The sequence below is a fragment of the Oncorhynchus kisutch genome, linkage group LG10 (genome assembly GCF_002021735.2).
Source record: "Oncorhynchus kisutch isolate 150728-3 linkage group LG10, Okis_V2, whole genome shotgun sequence".
In the NCBI taxonomy this organism is placed as follows: domain Eukaryota; kingdom Metazoa; phylum Chordata; class Actinopteri; order Salmoniformes; family Salmonidae; genus Oncorhynchus; species Oncorhynchus kisutch.
Genome location: NC_034183.2, coordinates 57,033,143 through 57,051,555, shown reverse-complemented (window position 1 = coordinate 57,051,555; position 18,413 = coordinate 57,033,143). Strand labels below are relative to the sequence as shown.

Here is an 18,413-nt window from a genome sequence, read left to right as displayed (position 1 = left end):
GGTAATATGTACATGTAGGTAGAGTTAATAAAGTGACTATGCATAGATATTAACAACAGAGAGTAGCAGCGGTGTAAAAGAGGGGGGGGGGGGCAATGCAATAGTCTGGGTAGAGTTAATAAAGTGACTATGCATAGATATTAACAACAGAGAGTAGCAGCGGTGTAAAAGAGGGGGGGGGGCAATGCAATAGTCTGGGTAGAGTTAATAAAGTGACTATGCATAGATATTAACAACAGAGAGTAGCAGCGGTGTAAAAGAGGGGGAGGGGCAATGCAAATAGTCTGAGTAGCCATTTGATTAGGTGTTCAGGAGTCTTATGGTTTGGGGGTAGAAGCTGTTTAGAAGCCTCTTGGACCTAGACTCCGGTACCGCTTGCCGTGCGGTGGCAGAGAGAACAGTCTATGACTGGGGTGGCTGGAGTCTTTGACAATTTTTAGGGCCTTCCTCTGACACCGCCTGTTATAGAGGTCGTGGATGGCAGGAAGCTTGGCCTCAGTGATGTACTGGGCCGTCCTTACTACCCTCTGTAGTGCCTTGCAGTCGGAGGCCGAGCAGTTGCCAAACCAGGCAGTGGTGCAACCAGTCAGGATACTCTCGATGGTGCAGCTGTAGAACCTTTTGAGGATCTGAGGACCCATGACAAATCTTTTTAGTTTCCTGAGGGGGAATAGGTTTTGTCGTGCCCTCTTCACGACTGCCTTGGTGTGTTTGGACCATTCTAGTTTGTTGGTGATGTGGACACCAAGGAACTTGAAGCTCTCAACCTTCTCCACTACAGCCCCGTCGATGAGAATGGGGGTGTGCTCAGTCCTCTTTTTCCTGTAGTCCACAATCATCTCTTTTGTTTTGATCACATTGAGGGAGAGGTTGTTGTCCTGGCACCATGTGGCCAGGTCTCTGACCTCCTCCATATAGGCCATCTCGTTGTGGTCGATGATCAGGCTGTTGTGTCATCGGCAAACTTAATGATGGTGTTGGAGTCGTGCCTGGCCGTGCAGTCATGAGTGAACAGGGAGTACAGGAGGGGACTAAGCACACACCCCCGAGGGGCCCCTGTGTTGAGGATCAGCGTGACAGATGTGTTGTTACCTACCCTTACCACCTGGGGGTGGCCAGTCAGGAAGTCCAGGATCCAGTTGCAGAGGGAGGTGTTTAGTCCCAGGGTCCTTAGCTTATTGATGAGCTTTGAGGGCACTATGGTGTTGAAGGCTGAGCTGTAGTCAATGAATAGCATAGGTGTTCCTTTTGTCCAGGTGGAACAGGGCAGTGTGGAGTGCAATAGAGATTGCATCATCTGTGGATCTGTTAGAGTGGTATGCAAATTGGAGTGGGTCTCTGGGATAATTCATGGCTACAGATGTGAGTGCTACGGGTCAGTAGTCATTTAGGCAGGTTACCTTAGTGTTCTTGGGCACAGGGACCATGGTAGTCTGCTTGAAACATGTTGGTATTACAGACTCGGACAGGGAGAGGTTGAAAATATCAGTGAAGACACTTGCCAGTTGGTCAGTGCATGCTCGCAGTACACGTCCTGGTAATCCCTCTGACCTTGTGAATGTTGACCTGTTTAAAGGTCTTACTCGCATCGGCTACGGAGTGCGTGGTCACACAGTCTTCCGGAACAGCTGGTGCTCTCATGCATGTTTCAATGTTATGTTCCTCGAAGCGAGCATAGAGGTAGTTTAGCTAGTCTGATAGGCTCCTGTCACTGGCCAGCTCTCGGCTGTGCTTCCCTTTGTAGTCGGTAATGGTTTGCAAGCTCTGCCACATCCGTCAGGGCCGATGTAGTATGATTCGATCTTAGTCCTGTATTGACGCTTTGCCGTTTGATGGTTCGTCGGAGGGCATAGCGGGATTTCTTATAAGCTTCCGGGTTACAGTCCCACTCCTTGAAAACAGCAGCTCAAGCCTTCAGCTCAGTGCGGATGTTGCCTATAATCCATGGCTTCTGGTTGGGGTATGTACGTAGAGTCATTGTTGGGACCACGTCATCGATGCACTTATTGATGAAGCCAATGACTGATGTGGTGTACTCCTCAATGCCATCGGAGGAATCCAGGAACATTATTCCAGTCTGTGTTAGCAAAACAGTCCTGTAGCTTAGCATCTGCTTCATCTGACCACTTCCTTATTGAGCGAGTAACGGGTACTTCCTGCTTTAATTTTCGCTTGTAAGCAGGAATCAGGGGGATAGAATTATGGTCAGATTTGCCAAATGGAGGGTGAGGGAGAGCTTTGTATGCGTCTCTGTGTGTGGCTAAAGGTGGTCCAGACTTTTTTTCCCCTCTGGTTGCACATTTAACATGCTGATAGAAATTTGGTAAGACGGATTTAAGTTTCCCTTCATTAATGTCCCCTGCTACAAGGAGCGCCGCCTCTGGGTGAGCGTTTTCCTGTTTGCTTATGGCTGAATACAGCTCAATGAGTGCCGTCTTAGTAGCAGCATCAGTCAATGGTGGTATGTGGACAGCTACGAAAAATACAGATGAAAACTCTCCAGGTAGATAGTGTGGTCTACAGCTTATCATGAGATACTCTACCTCAGCCGAGCAAAACCTTGAGACTTCCTTAGATATCATGCAACAGCTATTATTTACAAAAATACATAGTCTGCCGCCGTCTTACCAGACGCCGCTGTTCTATCCTGCCGATAAAAGAAGAATCTGGGTCTGTTCCCGGGAAAGCAGTATATCATTCACGTCGGGAGCACGACTCGTTAAAGGAAAAAAGTCCGTAGCGGCTAAAGTTAGCTGAAGTTTCTAGTGGATGTTTAAAGAGAACTGAACTGTAGATTAGTTTATCCTGGCCCATAGACTACTTTCAGTGCAAGGAACCAGGTTGTAAAATAGTTGTAAAACTCCTTTAACGGGGTCAAATTGTAATAGAATAGTCCATTCCAAAAATGTCTTTATTCTAAAGTTAGTCATCTGGAGGAAATGGACAGATTTTCTTCTAGCAACAGAACGCCTCCAGCATGCTTTGAGAGTGGAGAAAGTTCAGTCTTTTACGTTGATTCAAATGTTTGACTTTATTACTGTGCTGTAATGCTGCAAAGACAGGCAAAGTAATACAATATACACCGGACCCATGAGAGAGACAGTGTGTGTGTGTGTGTGGGTGGGTGTGTGCGTGTGTGTGTGTGTGTGGGTGGGTGGGTGTGTGCCTGGACTGGAACATGTCTGGGCTTATTCCCTCTCTCTGGCTGATGGTCTATTACTAGTGCAGTCAAGAACAATTAGTCCTCTCTCTGGCCGTTTACTGATGCACTCTCTGCTAGATAGCTGGAGTTAACAGACTCCCTCTACGAGAGAAGTACTGCGGAACTAGGTGATCAGAGAGAGTTCTGTGGGTAGGGTGGAGTTTATGAGATGAGATGTGTGCTTCCCGTGGACTGAGTGGCTGGTGTTTGTGGTGTCAGGGGCACAGCGGACTGGTTCGGGGTCAGTAAGGACGGCGATGCCACTCAGAAATGGCAGAGGAAGAGTCTGCGCCACTGCAGCATGCGCTATGGCCGTCTGAAGCCCCAGGTGATCCGTCAGATGGACCTGTCCAGTCAGGACAACATCTCTCTGACCAGCACCGAGACGCCCCCGCCCCTCTACGTACCCTCCTCAGCACACGCCTTTGGCATGCAGAAGGTATGATACCTCTGTCATCTATATATTTGGGTCATTATACCTATAGTACTTTTGTACTTCAGTGAGGGTTTCATTGTGGATCTTGATAACATATGTTTGGATGTATCAATATTTGTCTCCTGTGGTACCCACAGTATTTTATCAATTCGAATCGCGGTAGATTATTCGACCATAATCCAGTTTCACAATGTACACTCAGTCCTAGATAGCCCGCTCCTAACCGATGTGTCTGTCATCTTCAGATCGTGGACCCGTTGGCGAGGGGGCGTGCATTCCGTATGGTGGAGGAGGTGGACGGTTACAGCGTGCCCCAGACCCCCGTCACCCCCGGCGCCGCCTCCCTCTGCTCCTTCACCTCCTCCCGCTCAGGCCTCAACCGGCTGCCGCGGCGACGCAAGAGGGAGTCTGTCGCCAAGATGAGCTTCAGGGCAGCAGCAGCTCTGGTTAAGGTGAGCTTGCTGTGTGACGAGACATTCTATTGAAGGAAGTGCTTCATTATTTTAGAGACTGTCATCTGCTATAAAGCCCTCTACTGTACTGTACACACAGATCCAAACCATACCCACCCAGTACCACTATGACCAAACTCTTCCCTTAATCAATAAGGTACCCTCGGTGAAACAGCATGGCCTGATCAGTTGTGTGGAATCAGTCAGCCTCCGGCGTTCTAGAACAACACCGAGTTCCATCGGGGCGGACACATTTATTTTCTAAAGGAGACATTATCTCTGTGTTGTGTCATTCAGTGTTGAGGGAGACCACAATATGTGCTGTGCTGCATGTTCAAGAGCAGCAGTGCTGTGCTTAGGACTACTGTTATGAAAGAGCTTACCGTTTTGGAAGTGCAAGAGTGACGTGGAGGAATGAACGAACATGGCTCCTCAAGCTCTGATATGCCTACTATGCATGTGTTATAATTATGAGGTACTGTCTCCAACATTTTCTGACATGCAAAAATACACTCAACTCAATGTTAGTGTGTGTGTGTGCCGGTCAGCTCCGTATCATCCTGCTGTGCTAGGTGACAGCTTATAATGTGTGTTGTGTTGTCATGTGTGTGTGTGTGTGCGTCTCAGGGGCGCTCCCTGCGGGAAAACGCCACCCTGCGGCGGATGCAGAGACGCAGCTTCACCCCTGCCAGCTTCATGGAGGAGGACGTGGTGGACTTACCTGATGAGCTGGACACATCCTTCTTCGCCAGAGTAAGGACATGTCCTCGTCTACTCTGTAGTTAGAAACTCATCTCAGGCCTCCATCTAAAAGAGAACATACAGCACCCCCTGGAGGTCTCTAACAGAGTTGCAGCCTGGGATAGAGTCTAAAGGCCTGTGATTGGCCGACCAGTTAGTGTGTGTTTTCATTAGGACCAGGAGTTCTTCCTAAACCATGTGTGAGCTGACCAGGGAACTCTCCTGTGCCTAGTTCCCACCCACTACTGTTCTCAGACCTGGCCTACCCCCTCCCAATCCCTCCCCCAGGACTGTCTGATGCAGGAAGAGTTGTCCACGTACGCTGACGAGGTGTTTGAGTCTCCGTCGGACGCGGCTGTGATGGATGTAGTGCAGGAGGAGGGCAGTAAGCTGGACGAGACGGAGCTGACCGGCAGCGCTCTGGACAAGAGTGAACTGGAGAGGAGCCATCTCATGTTGTGAGTCAGGCACACTCATCATGACAACAAGTACACCGAAACATCTGAAATGACTACAGTATCTTTGGTTTCCTGTTGCCAATATCCAATACACCAGAGCATCTCAGTGTGTTGACACAGTGTTCGATTTAAAGAGAACCTACACTCTCCCCACGGGTGGTTCTGTGGTGGGTTCCTCTTTAAACAGACTTTACCCCTCCTCCTCTCTGTCTCCCCTCCCCTCCCAGGCCTCTGGAGCGAGGGTGGCGTAAGGCCAAAGAGGGAACCCCAGGACCGCCCAAGGTGCCCTTGCGGCAGGAGGTGGTGAGTGTGAACGGACAGCGACGGGGTCAGCGCATCGTTGTGCCCGTCAAGAAGCTGTTCGCTCGGGAGAAGAGGCCCTACGGGCTGGGCATGGTGGGGAAGCTCACCAACCGCACATACCGCAAGCGCATCGACAGCTATGTGAAGAGGCAGATAGAGGACATGGATGACCATAGGTAATGGTCTCTAAGACCATGCTGAGGCTCAGTGTGTTTAATACATGAGACCATCGGTGTAGAGTAGAGCACTTCTGTGTTTAAACCGTTGTTTTCTAATATGGACATTGTGTTTCCATTAGGCCTTTCTTTACGTACTGGATCACCGTTGTCCACTTGCTGATCACCATCCTGGCTGTCTGCATCTATGGCATCGCCCCCGTGGGCTTCTCCCAGCACGAGACGGTTGATTCTGTGAGTACCACCTCACTTCCCTGGTCAAATCAAATCAACGTTTATTGGTCGCGTTCCCAGTTTAGCAGGTGTTATTGCGGGTGCAGTGAGATGCTTGTGTTACTAGCGCCTAACAGTGCAGTGAGATGCTTGTGTTACTAGCGCCTAACAGTGCAGTGAAATGCTTGTGTTACTAGCGCCTAACAGTGCAGTGAAATGCTTGTGTTACTAGCTCCTAACAGTGCAGTGAGATGCTTGTGTTACTAGCTTCTAACAGTGCAGTGAAATGCTTGTGTTACTAGCGCCTAACAGTGCAGTGAAATGCTTGTGTTACTAGCTCCTAACAGTGCAGTGAGATGCTTGTGTTACTAGCTCCTAACAGTGCAGTGAGATGCTTGTGTTACTAGCTTCTAACAGTGCAGTGAAATGCTTGTGTTACTAGCGCCTAACAGTGCAGTGAAATGCTTGTGTTACTAGCTCCTAACAGTGCAGTGAGATGCTTGTGTTACTAGCTACTAACAGTGCAGTGAAATGCTTGTGTTACTAGCTCCTAACAGTGCAGTTAAATGCTTGTGTTACTAGCTCCTAACAGTGCAGTGAGATGCTTGTGTTACTAGCTTCTAACAGTGCAGTGAAATGCTTGTGTTACTAGCGCCTAACAGTGCAGTGAAATGCTTGTGTTACTAGCTCCTAACAGTGCAGTGAGATGCTTGTGTTACTAGCTCCTAACAGTGCAGTGAAATGCTTGTGTTACTAGCTCCTAACAGTGCAGTGAAATGCTTGTGTTACTCGCGCCTAACAGTGCAGTGAAATGCTTGTGTTACTAGCTCCTAACAGTGCAGTGAAATGCTTGTGTTGCTAGCTCCTAACAGTGCAGTGAAATGCTTGTGTTACTAGCGCCTAACAGTGCAGTGAAATGCTTGTGTTACTAGCTCCTAACAGTGCAGTGAAATGCTTGTGTTACTAGCTCCTAACAGTGCAGTGAAATGCTTGTGTTACTAGCTCCTAACAGTGCAGTGAGATGCTTGTGTTACTAGCTCCTAACAGTGCAGTGAAATGCTTGTGTTACTAGCCCCTAACAGTGCAGTGAAATGCTTGTGTTACTCGCGCCTAACAGTGCAGTGAAATGCTTGTGTTACTAGCTCCTAACAGTGCAGTGAAATGCTTGTGTTACTAGCTCCTAACAGTGCAGTGAAATGCTTGTGTTACTAGCTCCTAACAGTGCAGTGAAATGCTTGTGTTACTAGCTCCTAACAGTGCAGTGAAATGCTTGTGTTACTAGCTCCTAACAGTGCAGTGAAATGCTTGTGTTACTAGCTCCTAACAGTGCAGTGAAATGCTTGTGTTACTAGCTCCTAACAGTGCAGTGAAATGCTTGTGTTACTAGCTCCTAACAGTGCAGTGAAATGCTTGTGTTACTAGCTCCTAACAGTGCAGTGAAATGCTTGTGTTACTAGCTCCTAACCGTGCAGTGAAATGCTTGTGTTACTAGCTCCTAACAGTGCAGTGAAATGCTTGTGTTACTAGCTCCTAACCGTGCAGTGAAATGCTTGTGTTACTAGCTCCTAACAGTGCAGTGAGATGCTTGTGTTACTAGCTCCTAACAGTGCAGTGAAATGCTTGTGTTACTCGCGCCTAACAGTGCAGTGAAATGCTTGTGTTACTAGCTCCTAACCGTGCAGTGAAATGCTTGTGTTACTAGCTCCTAACAGTGCAGTGAAATGCTTGTGTTACTAGCTCCTAACAGTGCAGTGAAATGCTTGTGTTACTAGCTCCTAACAGTGCAGTGAAATGCTTGTGTTACTAGCTCCTAACAGTGCAGTGAAATGCTTGTGTTACTAGCTCCTAACAGTGCAGTGAAATGCTTGTGTTACTAGCTCCTAACAGTGCAGTGAAATGCTTGTGTTACTAGCTCCTAACAGTGCAGTGAAATGCTTGTGTTACTAGCTCCTAACCGTACAGTAAAATTTCAATCAAATAATCCTAAACTAAAATCAAGAAACGTCTGAACGAATCATTACAGCTTTACAATGGCTTTACAGTCGTTATGACCTTCGATTCCATCCTTCCAGGATCAACTTGAAATGTGAAATGTTTTCCTCCACAGGTTCTAAGAAACAAAGGTGTATATGAAAATGTCAAGTTTGTACAACAAGAGAACTTCTGGGTCGGGCCCAGTTCAGTAAGCACATTCACATTGCTCCCCTTTTGTTCATTCAAACATTCTGTTCCATGACCAGATATGTCCTATCCTTTCAGTTTGGAAGGTACTTATGTGAGCGCTTTAACTAGGCCTGATAAAGGGATGGTGTTCTATGTGTCTATTCCTCACTGTCTGCATGCCATCTGTCTCCCTCGTTAGGAGGCTCTGATCCACCTGGGGGCCAAGTACTCTCCCTGCATGCGTCAGGACCAGCAGGTGCACGACCTGATCCGGGACAAGAGAGACATAGAGAGAGACTCTGCCTGCTGTGTGCGCAACGACCGCTCCGGCTGTCTACAGACCTCAGAGGAGGAGTGTTCGGTGAGTCGTGAGTCCCTGAGCCGACCTATTCTCTCTCGCTCTCTCTCTCTCTGTCTCTCACTCTTTTGTACTCTACCTCCACGAAAGAGCTATTCAGGGGTCAATATTTTTTCCTTTTGATCTTTGTTTTGCCTCAGAGTACTCTGGCCGTGTGGGTGAAATGGCCTGGTCATCCCAGCACCCCTCAGCTGGAGGGCAGAGACAGGCAGTACGGCTCAGTGTGCCATCAGGACCCCCGGTGAGAGAACCACTCTGACATTCAGCAGTACGCCGTCACACTCCTCATGCTACTGTTGTTGCACTGTGTGCTTATTGGGACCACGGACTGAACTGTGTATCCATACTAATATTTCATCAATATTTTTCACCCCACAACAGGATTTGTCTCGAGCCAGCATCGGTGGCACCGCATGAATGGCCTGACGACATCACCATGTGGCCAGTGAGTATTGTGTAACCTCGTTGGTCATGATGAGAGGGTGAGAGGTCAGAGGACCTGTCAATCAGTCAGTGTCTCCTTGTTACCTCTGGCTGTGTTTTTAGGTTTGCACCAGGTACAACACAGGGAACCACACCAACCTGCCTCACATAGACTGCACCATCACAGGCCGGCCCTGCTGCATCGGCACAAAAGGGAGGTGAGGAGAGCCTACATACAAAACCAAACATGCAAACAGTCACGCCAGACACCACACACACTTTCCTGTGAGTCTATTCACTATAGACACTGTGGTGTTGATTTGCCTGTGTCTGTGGTACATGTAGATGGATGCTTAAACAAGGCAGGGGGCTGCATCTCAATAATCTACATGGACTTCCTCTCCCCTCTTGCCTTCATCTGCACTGATCTGGTAAAGCAGCATTATGTAAGCAGTGTAGTGGTCACCATGTGTCTTGTTCATGACCTATCAAGGCACATGAAGGGGAGGAGTCAATGGAGTGTGTGACAACGAGGTCATGCTGTGGTTCTCCCGTTCCTCAGGTGTGAGATCACGTCCAGGGAGTATTGTGACTTCATGAAGGGCTACTTTCACGAGGAGGCTACTCTCTGCTCCCAAGTAAGTAATCATCTCTCTACTCAATGAATATCGGACTATTACGTTGCGTTAGGATATTGCCAAGTCATCATCAGTGGCTAGCGAGTATGATGGATACGATAGCCCCAGTCCTACAAAAGACATAACCCGGACCATAACCCCGGCCCCTTTTCCGACTAGGTTAATGAGACAAGGCTGAGTCGGAGGCAGCCGTTGAGGAGCAGAGGAAGATCTAAGCTGTCAGAGTGGATAGTGTTTAATCACCATACAGGGTGCCACACAATACCCTGCTGAGTAGGCAAACTGTCCTCACTGTAATCCCCTCTGCTCTGAGCTACAGAATATCCAGGGCACAAGTAAATATATTCACACAGAAGGCTCTTCATTATAAATAGGATGTATTCATTCCACAATGTGTCAAATGAAAATCCATCCTCTACTACTGGTACTTACAGCGACATGTTTGTCTTAGAACAGCAGGGCAGTAAAATAAGTTATTGTAAATCCGGTGGGTATCTGTATGCTATTGTGTGTGTGTGTGTGTGTGTGTGTGTGTGTGTGTACAGAGACAAAGAGAGAGATGGTGTCCTGTATGTGATGTAGTCTACCTCCTCCCCCAGGTTCACTGCATGGATGATGTGTGTGGCCTGCTGCCTTTCCTCAACCCAGAGATCCCAGACCAGTTCTACAGACTGTGGCTCTCTCTCTTCCTGCACGCTGGGTAAGTGGCCTCCTGCCTCTGCCATGTCCTCTCTGCAGGCAGCAGCCCTCATTAGGCTTGAGGAGATAGACAGACAGCAGAGACATATTGATGCTGGATAAACTAGAGATCCCTGGTTGGCTGGATGTGGAGGTGTCTTCTCACAGCAGCCGGATTAGCTGGATCCCTCCATCACATGCAGAGGACATACTCTTACATTCACACGCATACACGCTGTAGGATCCTTCACTGCATGGTGTAGCGTGTCTTTCTGTCCCCCTGTAGGATCCTTCACTGCGTGGTGTAGCGTGTCTTTCTGTCCCCCTGTAGGACCCTTCACTGCATGGTGTAGCGTGTCTTTCTGTCCCCCTTTAGGATCCTTCACTGCCTGGTGTAATGTGTCTTTCTGTCCCCCTGTAGGATCCTTCACTGCGTTGTGTAATGTGTCTTTCTGTCCCCCTGTAGGATCCTTCACTGCGTGGTATAACGTGTCTTTCTGTCACCCTGTAGGATCCTTCACATCATGGTGTAACGTGTCTTTCTGTCCCCCTGTAGGATCCTTCACTGCGTTGTGTAACGTGTCTTTCTGTCCCCCTGTACGATCCTTCACTGCATGGTGTAACGTGTCTTTCTGTCCCCCTGTAGGATCCTTCACTGCATGGCGTAACGTGTCTTTCTGTCCCCCTGTAGGATCCTTCACTGCGTGGTATAACGTGTCTTTCTGTCCCCCTGTAGGATCCTTCACTGCATGGTGTAATGTGTCTTTCTGTCCCCCTGTAGGATCCTTCACTGCGTGGTGTAACGTGTCTTTCTGTCCCCCTGTAGGATCCTTCACTGCATGGTGTAGCGTGTCTTTCTGTCCCCCTGTAGGATCCTTCACTGCGTGGTGTAACGTGTCTTTCTGTCCCCTGTAGGATCCTTCACTGCATGGCGTAACGTGTCTTTCTGTCCCCCTGTAGGATCCTTCACTGCATGGGGTAACGTGTCTTTCTGTCCCCCTGTAGGATCCTTCACTGCGTGGTGTAACGTGTCTTTCTGTCCCCCTGTAGGATCCTTCACTGCATGGCGTAACGTGTCTTTCTGTCCCCCTGTAGGATCCTTCACTGCTTGGGGTAACGTGTCTTTCTGTCCCCCTGTAGGATCCTTCACTGCGTGGTATAACGTGTCTTTCTGTCCCCCTGTAGGATCCTTCACTGCATGGTGTAACGTGTCTTTCTGTCCCCCTGTAGGATCCTTCACTGCATGGTGTAACGTGTCTTTCTGTCCCCCTTATAGGATCCTTCACTGCGTGGTGTAACGTGTCTTTCTGTCCCCCTGTAGGATCCTTCACTGTGTGGTATAACGTGTCTTTCTGTCCCCCTGTAGGATCCTTCACTGCGTGGTGTAACGTGTCTTTCCGTCCCCCTGTAGGATCCTTCACTGCATGGTGTCAGTGTGCTTCCAGATGACCATCCTGAGAGACCTGGAGAAGCTGGCAGGCTGGCTGAGGATCTCCATCGTATACATCCTGTCTGGCATCACCGGCAACCTAGCCAGCGCCATCTTCCTGCCCTACAGAGCAGAGGTCTCCCCCATAACACACACTACCACACACACCTCAATATGTAGGCTTCAATTTGGACAGCTCAGAACACATGACTGGTAATAGTGTCAGATGAGACAGACTAGAATGTGTCTAGGTGCTGAGTATTTCTATGTTGACCTTTTCCACTGACGGACCGGTCCCTCTCTCTCCCCCTCCCTCCGTCAGGTGGGTCCGGCAGGCTCCCAGTTTGGCATCCTGGCCTGCCTGTTTGTGGAGCTGTTCCAGAGCTGGCAGATCCTGGCCCAGCCGTGGCGGGCCTTCATCAAGCTGCTGTGTGTGGTGCTCTTCCTCTTCGCCTTCGGCCTGCTGCCCTGGATCGACAACTTTGCCCACATCTTTGGCTTCATCTCTGGCTTCTTCTTGTCCTTCGCCTTCCTGCCCTACATCAGCTTCGGACGCATGGACATGTACCGCAAGCGGCTGCAGATCATCGTCTTCCTGGTGGTGTTCTTGGGGCTGTTCGCCGGCCTCGTGGTGCTTTTCTATGTGTACCCCATCAAGTGTGACTGGTGTGAACTGCTCACCTGCATCCCCTTCACAGACAAGTTCTGTGAGAAGTACGACCTCAACGCCCACCTCCACTGAGGAGTGGGAAGGTAGCGCCAGAGGAGGGGCGTCAGGTCAAGAGGCATCGATTGGCAGGTGTTATCAACCAATCCTTGTCTCTGTTCTGCCCTATAGTGTGGCTAAAGAGGAGGGGAGGGTCCTGTGCGGAGCTCCCTCTCCTCTGGCTCTGTGAACTGAACTCTGATGACAATATGCTTGTGTTTTTTACTCGGGCTGTCTGTATGAATAAGTAGGAATGCCACTGCACTCGTCATGAGGACTTGCATTAATCACATTCTTTTCACCCCCCCCCCCCCCCCCCCCCACACACACACACACACACCATTTTCTCTCCTCCACTGACCAATGAGAGAAGGGTATGGTCTAACCCCTTATCTAAGCCCCTCACACATTTCTCTCTCTCTTCACGTATAAGGCAGGGTTTGGAGGAGTCATCACTGGTACAATAGACAGAAGGAAATAAGCCCCTCACACATTTCTCTCTCTCTTCACGTATAAGGCAGGGTTTGGAGGAGTCATCACTGGTACAATAGACAGAAGGAAATATTTCTGTATGTTTTTCAATTTGTTATTTTTTAAATGTTTATTTTCATGTTTTTAACACTCACAATCCAGGAGTAGGTTTTGTAATTATTCAGGCAACCTCTCAAAACAACCAGGGACAAACAAATCAGACATTAATACCTTTGGTGCCTTGCTGATAAATGTACCAACTACTGCCATATTTTTGTTACAATACGTTGAGCACTTGAATGCTATCCTTTTATTTGTTTGTTGCTTCTTAAGAAGTAATGATTGATTGAAACAAGGTAGTGTTTTAGCTACCTATCTACTCATATGTAACGGAATACAACAGTAAAAAAAAACGAGAAAAGAAATCCGTCTGTGAAGTCTGTCTGATTTTCTGTGGTGACTGATGCTGCCCTTTACTTTCAGACGTGAACATTAGTTACCGTTCGCTAACAATCAGCTTTGTTGAAGGCACCACTGTTTTCGTGATGTATGTCAATGTTAAAGGGAGTATGAGGAGCTATAAAATCAGTGGCATCGTTTCCCTTTGTTGCCTTAGTACATCATAGTGTTAATACGAAAAGAGTTCAACACACCAGAGGACTAATAGGGTTTAGAAAAATAAAATGCTATTTACATCACACTCAGAGAACTCAATAATAGTAGTATCTCAGTAACAGTATCTCAATAACAATAGTAGAGTTAGTATCTCAATAACAATAGTAGTATTAGTAGTACTAATAGTATAGTAGTATTAGTAGTATTAATAGTAGTATTAGTAGTAATACAAACCTCAAACAAGAATAGTACTACAAAGTACGATTTGTGGCAAGGAACATTTAATTTAAATACTCTCAAAACGAAGCATAATTACAATGAAGAATGTTGAGACTGCAAAATTCGAACTTTGATAATTCAATGACGTATACACAAAGTATGCAGAAACTCGACATTGCATCTCAAACATATTCTGATTCTGTCTTCTATCACGAACAATTTGTTTTTCTTTCTGTTGCTGTTTTCTAAGAAAACACATTCTTGTCCCCTTCATGTGATGGTGCATGTCCCCTCTCTAGGTTGCAGGGGGTCGGGATGCTGTCTGTGAGGCACTGAAAGATGGTGTCTCGGAGCCTGCTGGTGCTCCAGCTGAGATTGATGGGGCAGTGCCTTCTCTCACGGAGCACCTGTGGTTGCAACCTGGTCTCACAGCATTTCATATGATTCTGTATGTAAATCTGAGATAATCCATTTAGTATGATATGTTACGTTTGGTATGGTATGTGTTGATAGGTAGATGTCCATCACCCATTTCGTATGATATTACGAATTACAATTCATATTATATGTTCAGAATTTGCAAAACATACAATATATTAGGATTTTACATAACGTGTAATATTCTAATTCTAGCTAGGTGGCTAATGTTAGCTAGCTCGCTAACATTAGCTAGGTTAGGGGATAGGGTTAAGTTTATGAGTTAAGTTAAAGTGTTAAGGTTAGGGTTAGGTTTAGGGGAAGATTAGCTAAAAGGTTTAAGGTTAGAGTTACGTGAAAGGTTAGCTAAACGTGAAGGGTTTGCTTAAAGGGTTAAGGTTAGGCTTAGGGGAAGTTTTGGATAGCATGCTAAGTAGCTGCAAAGTAGCTAAAAAGTAGTAAGTCATTGAAAAGTTGCTAAAGTTGTCCGTGAGGAGATTTGAACTCGCAATCTTTGCTAGATGTTCGTTTTACATGCCCACCCTCCTTAAGTAACCATCTGTCTTATGTAACCACACCAAATGTAACCTATCATACTAAATGGAGTGTCTCGAATTTACGTACAGAATATTATGAAATGCTCTGAGACCAGGTTGGTGCTTGGATCTGTCTGTCTGCTGTAGTGTGGTCTGGACGGTCACCTGTGATGACCAGAGTCTATGTTTACATGGTGGATGAGTTCCAGTGCTAGGGTTGATGTGATTATGAGCGGGGTGGTGACGGCCAGCAGTGACTAGCAGCCGCTGTTCCGCCGTGCGTAGGCCGCTCCGCCGATATGGTACTCCATCTCCTGGAAGGTGAGGTTGGGCACGGTGATGGCAGAAGGCCCCTTTTCCTTGAAGCCTGCCTTCTGGTAGAAGGGCACCAGGAACTCCTCACAGACCAGCAGGGCCCTCCGGAGGCCTGGCACACATCGCAGGTACTGCAGGTAGCGCCACAGCAGGATGGAACCTTTACCCTGCTGGCGAGCGTGGCGGTGTACAGACAGCACATGGATGTGCACTGCCGAGGTTTCTGGGATATGCTGGGTCATGGCCTCCTGGGGTAGGGAAAGGCAAAGGTAGGGTTAATGACCAGGTATGATCAGAGTAAAAACATGTATTTTATTGATGGTTACCTTTCAGATTATGAAAAAAATATGTCTGTTTTTTGTGGGGCAAAACAATTCCAAATATGCAATGGAGGTAGCTACTGGAAATTGTGGTGTCTGTCTCACCTGCTCCAGTCTCTCTTTGCCCCAGCCTGAGCCGATGATGAACGCCACCAGCTGGCCCTCTTCAAACCAGCCCAAGGAGAGCTCCGGACACTGACTTAGGAAGTTCAGCACCTCGTCAAGAGTGAGTGGACACTCACCAGACACAGAGACGAATGCTGGTGGGAGGAGAGACGAGACACACGGTCAGTCAGTGAGCAGATGAAGCATCTTGGAAGATTAGCAAACAAACCAGGGATTACAGGCTGCTTGTTCTCTTATCACAGTGTATTGATGTCATTCACAATCCATTTTTTGGGACAAAAATCTGTGATAAACACACATTTGGTGGTATTATGGCATTGTTTAGTTTCCTGAGCTATTTATATAGTGGAGACTGACAGCTATGTGTTAGAAATGATAAGATAAATGTGCATTTTGTTAAGACCCAAAAGCCTCTCTAGTCCAACAAATCCTATACAATCAACATTTTCTGAGTAACCAGTAGAATCTGGAGATATTCTTACCTTCTCTCTCGATCTCGAACACGCTGATGGCGTCCTGTGGGGTCAGGTTCCTGAACTCACTGGCGGGGAGCGTGTGGCGTCTCTGGGTTCGCGGAATGACTCCACCAACCGGGGTCCTGGTGTAGAAGGGCTTGAGGAATGGAGAGCGGCTGACCTGATGTGTCATGATGGTCAGTTACTGGGCTGGTGAATAATAACGATGAAACACTCTCTGTACTGTCTTTACAAGTATAGCAGCTCTCTTTCCAGTCTTCTGTTGTAGAAACTACTGTAGATATTTTCTTGGTTAGATGTTGGTTTCCTCTTGACCGTTTTTTTTGTTGTTCCAGAGTGGTTTGATGATGATAATAGTCTTTTGAATCAAACACTAAAAACACATCTGAGGTTATCTTGCTCTGTGCTTTCTATCTGCCTGTCTGTCTCTGTCAACTGACTAGTCTTTCTCCTCACCAGTAGAATAGTACCTGTCCTTTTGTCTCAACACCTCCACTGCAAGCACTTACCCTCCCTGATCTCCTTCTCTTGCTATCTCTCTCTTATTGGCCCATCCCCTGATCTGTCAAAGTGGTCCTTCCAAAGAGGGGATCACTGTCTGGGCACGTGAGGTGGACAATTCACCAAATCTGGTGACAAGCATGTTTATGCATAGCAGTGTCTGGGTTAAAGGAAACCATTGAACTCTGTGATATCCATTATGTTAGTGATTGATTGATTCATTCTCTTCAGTGTTCATTTTGTTCAGGGTTTTCTTAGAAAACACAATTGAAGGCCAGTTTTTAATACATTGTCCCTTTCATTGTACTGTTATTAAATCCATTCACCAAGAAATCCATCAAGTTCACAGTTCACACTTTCAAGCCCCATACTGTATGTAAGGGATACTTATATCACCATTATTTGATATACTAAAACATGATTTGTGAAACGTCTGTGTAGGCTTTAACGAGTTCTGAAGCCTTCATTAAGCTTTTGAAGTTAAAGCTCAAAGTGTGACCAAGATCACCAAGGTTTTTTGTCTCTCACATCGATGATGTCATTTTGGCACGCTAACGTCAGCGCCCACGTCGTCCTTTCTGGACGGCTCTCATGTTTCCCGGCCTCGTGCTACAATATACCCACGCTTGTATGTCATGGATCTGGTCCAGGGTATGTGCACGTAGCAAAGCTAGCCGATATACTGTAGCTCACATTGTGTTGACACGTGGGGGGGGCCCTTGGGGGTGTGTTTTGGAGACGGTGGCGGAAAGGGCTGTAGCGTGGCTTCTGGCTTACTGGCGTGATAGGCATGTGTGTGTAGTTCCAAGGGCATGTGGGCTTTCACTGTAACAAACCCAGAGAGAAAGAGAGAGGGAGATTTGGGTGGATTGCTGTAAGGCTGATGTCATGGCTTAGAGGTTTAGCTCACCTGCTAATTAATGAGAATGAAAGCAGCCTGTTTGCTGGGCTGCCTGGAGGAGTGTAAACCTGTTTATATCTACTGGCCCTGGAGGAACGGGGTAGGATGAGTAGGTTACAGAATGACTACTCTTGATGTCACCAGACAACTGAACAGATTTGTAGTCAAATAAAGTAATATGATCATATATGATAATGTCATTCATGTAGCACTATGCTAGTTATTTATGGTGATCATTTATGTAGCACTATGCTAGTTATTTATGGTGATCATTTACGTAGCACTATGCTAGTTATTTATGGTGATTTATGGTGATTATTTATGTGATATTTATTTTGTGCTGTATGCAGCTAATCCACATGTAGAATATTATATTTTATTTTTATGGAGTAATTGATCATTTTACTGTTACATTTCTACCAGGGCCATCTGTAAGGTGCAGCTTTTGTCTTGTTAGTTTCGAAATATTGAGATTGACAGATTAATTGTAAAATGGCAGCATTTCTTCACATAGTGACTGAAATGGACATTAATCCCCAAAACAATATTCCTTGAGTAGTTTACAGAAAGCCAATAAGATTATGAGAAAGCTAAATAATGTCATGCCGCCCATTCCTTATCAGTTATTAGTATAGCCTTTCGTTACTTGTCATAATGTTTACATTAAGATGATGTTGTAGACAACAAGAGAACTTTGCCCATGTCAACATTACTTTTCTTTAAAGATAACCAACCCCCTACCATAGCCTTATCCACACAGGCTTAGCAAAGCCATAATAGCTTTAACACCACTGAATGTGGAGTAACTCGGCTCTGTAGACCACTGTTCTACCAAAAAGCATTGTCTGTAGGATTACTTTAGAAACGGATGGTGAAATCTCTACTTCCAGCCAACAGCTGCATCTTTCCAAGACAATCACAATGAGAAAATCCCCACTTGTTGGGCTCACTGGATATTAGGCCTAGAGCGTATGCACAGATTCAGTTTTTTTTATGATGGTGTGAGTTTTTTGGGATCCACCTAAAGCTCTTGTCTTCCTAATCTCACTAGTTTGCTTGAAAATGAAAAAGGAGAGGAGAGTAGGGTCTCACTGTTATTGTCAGGAAGGTAATTATCTCAAGGAGCACTCAAACCTCTGA

General features: G+C 46.8%; 2 protein-coding genes across 4 annotated transcripts in view; one reads left to right on the top strand and one right to left on the bottom strand.

Annotated features, from left to right (window-relative positions):
* Nucleotides 1-13,272, top strand: part of LOC109898489 (inactive rhomboid protein 1) — a 49,363-nt gene extending 36,091 nt beyond the window's left edge. For 2 of the 3 annotated variants that reach the window (XM_031834120.1, XM_031834121.1), the window contains 15 exons: nt 3,422-3,641; nt 3,884-4,090; nt 4,718-4,843; nt 5,120-5,289; nt 5,517-5,768; nt 5,891-6,002; nt 8,089-8,163; nt 8,344-8,505; nt 8,643-8,743; nt 8,884-8,947; nt 9,049-9,143; nt 9,488-9,563; nt 10,163-10,263; nt 11,653-11,806; nt 11,993-13,272. In XM_031834120.1, the coding sequence (XP_031689980.1) occupies nt 3,422-3,641; nt 3,884-4,090; nt 4,718-4,843; nt 5,120-5,289; nt 5,517-5,768; nt 5,891-6,002; nt 8,089-8,163; nt 8,344-8,505; nt 8,643-8,743; nt 8,884-8,947; nt 9,049-9,143; nt 9,488-9,563; nt 10,163-10,263; nt 11,653-11,806; nt 11,993-12,412 (2,335 nt within the window). In that variant the 3' untranslated portion in view covers nt 12,413-13,272. The other variant, XM_031834122.1, reaches the window with a different exon arrangement.
* Nucleotides 12,964-16,346, bottom strand: LOC109892256 (serotonin N-acetyltransferase-like). Its single transcript, XM_020484704.2, has 3 exons — nt 15,878-16,346; nt 15,375-15,529; nt 12,964-15,197 (listed from the first exon to the last, which is right to left on the bottom strand). Exons 1-3 carry the CDS (start codon nt 16,041-16,043, stop codon nt 14,892-14,894), a joined length of 627 nt encoding a protein of 208 aa, XP_020340293.2. The 5' UTR covers nt 16,044-16,346; the 3' UTR covers nt 12,964-14,891.
* Between the last annotated feature and the right edge of the window lie 2,067 nt (nt 16,347-18,413).

Coding starts and splice junctions, on each gene's coding strand:
- LOC109892256 (XM_020484704.2), bottom strand. CDS start 16,043: ATGACACATCAGGTCAGCCGCTCTCCATTCCTCAAGCCCTTCTACACC. Junction 15,530..15,877: donor GTTCGAGATCGAGAGAGAAG/GTAAGAATATCT, acceptor TCCTCCCACCAG/CATTCGTCTCTGTGTCTGGT. Junction 15,198..15,374: donor GCAAAGAGAGACTGGAGCAG/GTGAGACAGACA, acceptor TCCCTACCCCAG/GAGGCCATGACCCAGCATAT.